Source organism: Gekko japonicus, unplaced genomic scaffold, assembly GCF_001447785.1.
Source record: "Gekko japonicus isolate JY-2015 unplaced genomic scaffold, Gekko_japonicus_V1.1 scaffold75, whole genome shotgun sequence".
NCBI lineage: Eukaryota > Metazoa > Chordata > Lepidosauria > Squamata > Gekkonidae > Gekko > Gekko japonicus.
The window spans coordinates 132,106-141,315 of NW_015173124.1; the positions used below are offsets into that span (position 1 = coordinate 132,106).

Consider the following 9,210-nt stretch of genomic DNA (forward strand, 5'->3'; position numbering starts at 1 on the left):
GCCTTCCACTGATGTGGCATTTACCACTTCTTCTAGCCCCAGTTAATCTGAATAAATACCAAAGTATCTGGTGAGCTGCAGAAGTTGGTAATTCAGGCAAATGCTTCCTTCAACAGGAATTGTGAAAAGCAAATATTACAGTGGAGCCAAAGAAGTGCTTTTTTGTGTGTGGAAACCAAGACTGTATAACACTTCATATTGTTACTGTATAATTGTATCCATTCTAGACCAATTGCCTCCTTTGGCCAAGTCATATGGACGTCTTCCCTCTCCTCTTGCAGGACAGTGTCTCTACCTCCTTCATGAATCGAAGGCATAATTCCTCTTGCCATGGTAAGGCCACACACTGCACAGCCACAGGAAGCCCCACTGTACCTTCCACAGCCTGCAAGAGACATGCAAAAAGTTATCAAAAATGCTCAGAGCCTGAGTCCCAAGCTTTGAAAACCACACAGCCTCATTGTCTCATTGCTTGCTCTGAAGCAAACTCCATTGTAGTCAATGGGGCTTACTCCCAAGCAAACATCAATAGGATCACAGGTTCAGGAACACAGGCTCCATCTTCATAGTAGCTAAAGGTTAGCTTCTGCTTCCCAATATAGGAAAAGGAGTGTGTTGGTAATTGGGGATTCCCTACTAAGAGGGGTAGAAGCTAAAGTGTGCCAACCGAACTTGTTGTCTCAAGAGTTATGCTGTCTACCAGGTGCACACATCCAGGATGTGATGGAAAGGGTAGGAAGACTCATCAAGCCCACGGATTGTTGTCCCTTCTTGCTCATCCACGTGGGAACAAATGATACTGCTCAGCACAGCCCAGAACGTATTAAAAGAGACTATGGGGCAGTCACACACATGAGATAAAGTGGGGGGAAAGCGAGGCTATTTCCTCTGGAGGAATTTGACCCACAGTTGCGCGATCACACAGTCCCTGGTAGCTGTGGGCACAGCCTGCCACTGTGTGATCAGACACAACCGCGGGTGAGTTGGGTTTTTTTTTTTTTTGCTGTTTGTTTCTGATGCACTTACACGAGGAATCGAGGAATCGCATCTCCGCACTGAGGTCTCCCTATGCAGTTTGTGATCATGAGCAACTGAGAAGCGTGTGTGGGGGGAAACAACAGCATGGAGTCAGGATGGCCTGATCAGACCATCCCGACGCCCTGAGAGCGTGCTGGAGCAATCAGACACGGGGAACTCCGTCCATGGCCTGTCACAACCCATTTACTACCAGATTTCCCCTGGTGTCTTTTTACTCCACTTCCGTGGTGGAGCAAAATGGGTTGCCAACAGGTGCGGGGCACTTCCCAGATGTTCGTGTCTGATCATGCCCTTTAAATCCACCCAGCATTCACACCTATGGCAGGGCTAATTGTGCACGTGATCTATGTGGCTCTGGGTAAAAATGTGAAGGAATTGGGAGCACGGATTGTGTTTTCATTAGTTCTTCCTGTCAAAGGCTGTGGCTTAGGAAGGGAAAAAAAGAGTACTGCAAAAGAATGACAGGCTATGTAGATGGTATCATCAGGAAAGGTTTGTATTTTTGGACCATAGCTTATGCTTTTGAGATGAAGCTCTTCTATTGGGAGAGGTTTGCAGCTCACAAGGGTAGGAAAAATGTGTTTGGAAACAGCCTTGCAAACCTAATAAGGAGAGCTTTAAACTAAATCCTATGAGGGAGTGAGACAAAAATGCAAAGCCTAGTATGATGCCAATAACTGGAGATAAGAACTCTAAAGTTCTGCGGGGAGTGGCACATATGCTAGGTAACATTAACTCACAGGTAAGTATAGAAACAAAAAACTCAGGTTGCATAAAACATGGATTCCAATGTCTCTACACTGAGCAGAGTATGGGAAACAAGCAGGAGGAACCTGAAGTCCTAATACAGGAAGGGGACTATGACCTAATAGGCATTACTGAAACTTGGTGGGATGACACTCACAACTGGAAACTGGATTGAGAGGTACAACTTATTTAAAAGGGACAGACAAATAAAGAAGGGTGGAGGATTTGCATTATATGTAAAAGAAGTATATACTTGTGAGGAAATACATGAATCTGAGCATGGAAGTCCAGTTGAGAGCCTCTGGTTAAAAGTAAAAGGAGTAAGAAATAGTAGTGATATTATGGTGGGGGTCTGCTACAGACCACCAAGCCAGGCAGAGGACTTGGATGAGACACTCCTAGAACAGATTACAAAGTTCTCAAAGAGACGGGACACAGTGGTCATGGGAGATTTCAATCACCCAGATATCTGTTGGAAGTCCAACTCTGCTAAAAATGAAAGGTCCAATAAATTCCTGACTTGTCTGGCTAAGAACTTCATTTTCCAGAAAGTGGAGAGGGAAACAAAGGGATCTGCTGTCATGGACTTGATTCTTACCAGCAGGAAAGAACTAGTTGATGAGGTGAAAGTAGTGGGCACCCTGGGTAGTACCGGTAGTGACCATGTACTTTTGGAATTTACAGTCCTGGGGAAGAGAAAAGCTGTATGTAGTCAAACATATAGGTTGGACTTCAGGAAAGCAAATTTTGACAAACTTAAAGTTATTCTGGGTAGAATCCCATGGTCAGAAATACTTAAGGAGAAGTGAGTTCAAGAGGGATGGGAGTTTCTTAAAAGTTAAATACTGAAGGCACAATCACAAACGATTACTATAAGAAGGAAAAATGGGGAGGAGCCTAAAGAAGCCAAGGTGGATCCATAAACAGCTTTCGAAAGACTTGAGAAATAAAAAAGACTCATTCAGAAAGTGGGAGGAGGACCTTATAACCAAGGATGAATATAAACAAATAACCAGTGCTTGCTGCTCAATTCCTACTTTTTCTCTTGTGAGGGAAATGGTACTCAACATGGCAAAAACAGAACACATAATGAGGGAAGGGAGTTGCAGCCTAGGATCAGCATAGGGGTAGTACATAAACACCTAGTTTCTTTAAATGAAACTAATTCTTCGGGGCCAGATGAACTGAATCCAAGGGTACTAAAAGAACTCACGGATGTAATTTTTGAGCCTCTGTCCATTATTTTTGAGAATTCTTGAAGAACAGGTGAGGTGCCAGAAGATTGGAGGCAGGCAAATGTTGTCTCCATCTTCAAGAAGGAGGGAAAGGAGGATCCAGGTAACTACCAACCCATCAGCTTGACGTCTATACCTGGGAAAGTTTTAGAACAAATCATCAAACAGACAGTCCTTGAGCATTTAGAAAGGACAGCTATGACTACTAAGAGCCAGCATGGGTTTTTCAAGAACAAGTCATGTCAGACTAACCTCATCTCATTTTTGAGAAAGTTACTCTCTTGCTGGATCAGAGGAATGCTGTAGACAGTTTATCTTGATCTTAGTAAGGCTCTTGATAAGGTTCCACTTAATATTCTTGCTGACAAATTGGTAAAATGCGGTTTGGATCCTATTATTGTTAGCTGGACCTGTAACTGGTTGACCGACTGCACCCAAAGAGTGCTTGTGAATGGATCCTCATCTTCTTGGAGAGGAGCGACAAGTGGAGTACCTCAAAGATCTGTCCTAGGACCTGTTTTGTTCAACATCTTTATAAATGATTTGTATGAAGGAATAGAGGAAATGCTTCTAAATTTGCAGATGATACTAAATTGGGAGGGGTAACGAGTACGGTAGAAGACAGAGTCAGGTTACAGGATGATCTGGACAGGCTGGAAAACTGGGCTAAAAGAAATAAAATGAATTTCAGTGGGGATAAATGTAAAGTTCTGCATTTAGGTAGGAAAAATCAAATGCATAATTATAGGATGGGAGAGAGCAAAAAGGATCTAGAGGTCTTAATGTTACCTAGCATACACTGTGAGTTAATGTTACCTAGCATACACTGAACCTGAGTCAGCAGTGTGATGCATTAGCTAAAAAGGCAAATGCGATTTTTGGCTGTATCAACAGAAGTATAGTGTCCAGATCACACAAAGTGATGGTATCGCTTTATTCTGCTCTGGTTATATCTCACCTAGAGTATGAGAGAGAGGTGGCAGGCTCTCCTTTGGAGGTTTTCAAACAGAGGCTAGATGGCCATCTGACAGCAATGCTGATTCTGTGAACTTATCATGAAAGGGAGGGCAGGAAGGGTTGCATCAGTGCTTAGTTCTTGTGGCCCTTTCTTACATGTCCAGGGAAATGTTGATTGCCACTTTGGGGTCAGGAAGCAATTTTTCTCCAGTTTGGCTCGAGATCCTGGAGGTTTTTACTCATCTTTACATGGTCACTGGGGGTGTGGGGGGGGAGGTATTTGTGAATTTCCTGCATTGTACAGGGGGTTGGACTAGATGACACTCGAGGTCACTTCCAACTCTATGATTCTAAAGCAGAAAAGACACCTGTGCAAAATTTTGCTCCAAGAACAAAAGGGGTCCTGTATACATAAGCATGCACAACTCTCTATGTATACCTGCTCTCTTGGGATCAATGCCAAAAGATGGTGTAAAAATCCAAAATAAAATACATAATAAATACCATATATTTTATACACATGGAGTAAACATATAATACTAGTTGACCAGGATGGATACTGACTGGAATAAATAAGGCTGTTATTTAAATAATTCAGGTATGGCATCCTCTTTCTTATGGTCAAAGGTGAACTCAGACAACAATAGTGCAGAGAGATTCAGGACTAAATCTCTAGACTAAATAATCTGTTATTTGGTCTCCTGCATGTGCTAAAATAAATTCAAATGAATAATGAATTTCCTCATTAGAATAACAGCAGTCATCTCAAGTCACCTAGGAGCATGCAAAAATTCTTTCTTCACTACAGATAATAGTTTCCAGAATTTACCACCCACAGTATTCTACTTAGGAACTAAACAAATTTGCTCCAAACAGAAATAGTATTTGCAAATGTTGATGGTGATTGTTTTCCAACTGTCCTCTGGGCAAATATTTTCTATTTGGCATCTATGTTTGTCATCCAAAATTCACTTGAAGGTACCTGACAGCCAACATGCAATATCACTCCGCTTTTAACAATATCAGATGTGTCAATATTTATGATTACTGAAGCCCAAGCTACATGCTGACTTTCATCTCTTCCTTGAATCTCCCATTCCCATTTAGCTAAATGCACATGCATGGCATTTTGCTATTATACTCTGTATGTGAAACACTGTTCTTCTCATCAGGAATTTAATGAGCATGATGATATCACATCATGTATCTGCTTCAACTACATGTTAGGTAAAGGTAAAGGTTCCCTTGCTCGAAAGCCAGTTGAATCTGACTCTAGGGTTGCGGTGCTCATCTCCGTTTCCAAGCCGAAGAGGCAGCACTGTCCGAAGACGTTTCCGTGGTCATGTGGCCGGCATGACTAAACACCAAGGCGCATGGAACGCTGTTACCTTCCCACCGAAGTGGTACCTATTTATCTACTTGCAATCTCTTGCTTTCAAACTGCTAAGTTGGCAGGAGCTGGAACTAGAGACGGGAGCTCACTCCGTCATGCGGCACACTCGGGTCTCGAACTGCTGAACTACCGACCTTCCACAGCCTGCAGTTCAGCGTCTTAACCACTTGAGCCACCGCAGCTCCTCAACTACATGTTACTGCTGAATTATCATGAGGTAGAAGTAGTACAGCAAAGCCCTGACCTGCAGTCAGTGTTTGACAGAAGATGTACAAATTTCATCAGGTTTAGATTAGTTACTAAACTTTATATTAACTTCAAAATTTGAAACTTGCCTTTTTCAGTTAAATGAAAGGACAAAATTCATCTCTGAAAATCAAGTACCAAATCTGAGGGCTATACATGTTGACATCAAACTTCAAATAAAGAAGTGTGAGAAATCATTAAATGTTAAAATGTCTCCTGCTAATTCCACCTCAATCCAGGCAGACCTTTTTCAGTTTCTTGTCCCAGGGATCACCACATTGTCCTTGGTACTGCTGCAACTCTTCTTCATCATCCTCTGTCACTGTGGTGACTGGCACAACTCCAGCAGGAAAGTTCAAGACATTGTATAACATGGTAGATGAGACTGCAGCTGGGAAAGAGAACATATGCAATAGAGCTACAGTGGAATCCAAGAACAAAACACAGTAAGAGTCATCTGACTGCAGTAAGATTTGCCTTGCCATCCTTCTCTGTGTCTTTCCAGTACAGGTGGCAAATATGTGATTTTATAAATAGTTTAAAGCCCACCAAGGTTTCAACCTCAGCTATGTTTCAATACCATACATAAATTCTTGGCTTCACCAGACAACTGTTAACAGGGGTTTATGAGCATGGGCAGCAGCTTCTTTTTATGTTATTTACACATGTGCAATTCAGGAAGAGAAAACACACACACCTCAACCATATTTAGCCCTTTATTGTTCTTTTCTTTCTCTCTGGTCATTTCTAGCAATGTTCCATTTCCTCCCTTCAGTAATCTTCTCCTGCCTCTCCAACACTGAATAATGCATTCTGCCCTACTCATTCACAACTGCACTTCCTGACTCTTGCACAACAGATCAAACTCAGCAGCATCCCTAGTAGAAGAAGAAGAAGAAGAAGAGATTGGATTTATACCCCGCTCTTCACTACCCAAAGGTGTCTCAGAGCGGCTTACAAACTCCTTTCCCTTCCTCTCCCCACAACAGACACCCTGTGAGGTAGGTGGGGCTGAGAGAGCTCTTGACAGAAACTGTTATTTTTCAAGAACAGCTCTTATCAGAACTATGGCTTGGCCAAGGTCATCCAGCCAGGTGCAAGTGGAGGAGTGGGGAATCAAACCCGGTTCTCCCAGATTAGAGTCCCTGCACTTAACCACTCGCCCAAAATGGCTGTAAAAATGCACTCCTGACAGGAATTTCACCATCTACATATAACATTCAGCATAAAAGGAGGTCAACCATCCTGACAATCCTCTCCTGTAAGTACCTGACTGAGAAAGTGTGTTTCTGAATTATAAGTAAGGTCCTGCAAGTACAGGTCAAGAGGCATGCTTAATATTCTTGAAGAATATCTGTTCCAAGGCCAACTAGTAGCTGAATCAGATACATAAATGGACTGCAAGTCCAGAACTGATAATGATACTGCATTAAGAAAGATGCAAGCTAAGGGAAAAAACATGATAGAGCAAGGGTCAAAGTCCAAGAACACACAGTAGAATAAGCACTGAAGATTTAGGGTGTGGTCACACGGCAAGCTTACCGCAATTTGTTCCTGCTGTAGATTTGTTCAGGAATATTTTTTAGCGGGTTCAGATGATCACACATCCCTTGCCCAACTGCTTGCATTGTGCGACGAGGCTCCAGGTACTGTCCAGACAGCCGCGCTGTCTAAGTGATGGTGCAGCACAATTTAAAAAACAAAAAATAGTGCCGCATCGAACAAAATGAACTACCGATGTGTAACCAAGTGCTGTTTTATGTGCGCTTGAGTGTTCATGTGAAAAGTACTGAGAAGCGTTGAGTGATTTCAGCAAAGTACTTTTATTCGGATGGAACAAGAATAAATTACATTACATCATGCATTTAATATATTTAGCACAGGATTGGTCATGTGCACAACGGTGAAAGCCAGAAACCAGAAATATTTTGTGGAACTTGATAAACTGATGAAACATTTTATATGGCAAGGAAAGAAACCAAGAATAAAATTGAAAGCACTACAGGACGCAAAAGAAAGAGCTGGTTTCACATTTCAGGCTGGTTGCTATACTATAAAGCAGCATCACTGACATGGTTGAGAGAATGGATCATGCTAGAAACTCCCAGAATCCCAGCCTTTGAGGGGCATGATTTATTACTGGGATGGCACGCGTTTGCTTGGTATGGAAAAGCAGAGTTTCACAAATATTTTAAACAAAATCTTATTAGGAAAGTTCTATTGAAGGTATGGGGAGAAGTTAAAAAGCCTTTTTATACCAAGATTCCAAAATGGGTTTCCCCACTGGAAGTTTTTACTAACCCAAATTTAGTTGCAAAGACTTTCTTGCTAAAATATGATGACCTTTTAGATAATAAAAATGAACTAAAATCAACTGAAAATATTAAAGCCCTAAACTCTGATCTCAGTTGGTGGGAAATAGCACAAATTCAATCAAGATATGCTAAAGATAAAACAATAGGCTTTTGTTCAAAAGTAATGGAAATAGATAAGATAGTTCTGTATTCTGATGAAAAATTAATTTCAAAACTCTATGTAATATTGTTGGAAGACAAAACACAAGATGAAATAGTCAAAAACTCCATGATTAAATGGGCACAAAACATAAGGCATAGTATTGACTTAGAACAGTGGTCCCAGTTATGGAAAGTGAACGTAAAAATTACCAAAGCAATCTCATATAAAGAGAATATAAATAAAATGTTTTATAGATGGTATATGACTCCAGATATGTTAGCAGCATTTTACCCTGAATTATCTAAGGCTTGTTGGAAATGTAAAAAAGTTGCCGGATCGTTTTTCATATGTGGTGGACATGTGATAGAGTTAAAAATATTGGGCCTGGATCCATAAAATGATACAAAAAATGTTAAAATGTACTATACCTTTTACCCCTGAACTCTTCTTATTGAATACTAGCCTGCTACCCGTGCTTCGCTATGGTATTTAAGTTTCGTAAATCCAGTTATAATACTGATGATGTGAAATTTGAAATGTGACATTTCTTGTAGGAATTCTAACAGAGAAGATTGTAGTGTAAGAAGTGAAGTGAGACATACGTAATTTTTCTCTCTCTATTGAAGGACCTCTCTCTAGACCACACTGGTGGTTCTGCCCTCAGGAGCTAGGATCACCAGGCTGCTTGATGAGCTCACTCTGGAGCAGGCCACATAGAACTGTCCATTTAAGAAGCAGTCGTCTGTTAAGTCAACTCCTGCCACCTTCCACGAAAGTGATGGCCTCTCTACTTGTGTTCCTGGATTGTTTTGCTCATATGGAAACTGTGTTGTTCTGAGTACCTCAGGGTGATCTTGCTGGTACTTGGCCTGTGCAGCTCAGTGCACTGCAGGAGTACTATGTGCCAGGGGTCGTTTCGTAGAAAACAAGCTAGGGGAACTCATTAGCATAACTCATTAGCATATGCCACACCCCCTGACATCACCGGAAGTGTGTCATGAGGCCACACCCCCTGACATCACCGGAAGTGTGTCATAAGGCCACACACCCCGCCCCCAACGGTCCCGGCCGCCGCCGCCGGCCTTGCAGCTCCACTGCCGAGCCCCATGAGAGGCCCAGCGGTGGACCTGCAAGGCC

At 42.0% G+C, this 9,210-nt stretch overlaps 1 protein-coding gene across 1 annotated transcript in view; it reads right to left on the reverse strand.

Annotated features, from left to right (window-relative positions):
• Positions 1-250: 250 nt before the first annotated feature.
• LOC107119467 (vitamin D3 hydroxylase-associated protein-like) overlaps positions 251-9,210 on the reverse strand; it is a 49,343-nt gene continuing 40,383 nt past the window's right edge. The window contains exons 14-15 of the mRNA XM_015421945.1: positions 5,862-6,007; positions 251-385 (exon numbers count right to left, since the gene is read on the reverse strand). Coding sequence (XP_015277431.1) covers positions 251-385; positions 5,862-6,007 — 281 coding nt within the window. The remainder of the gene's footprint in view (positions 386-5,861; positions 6,008-9,210) is intronic.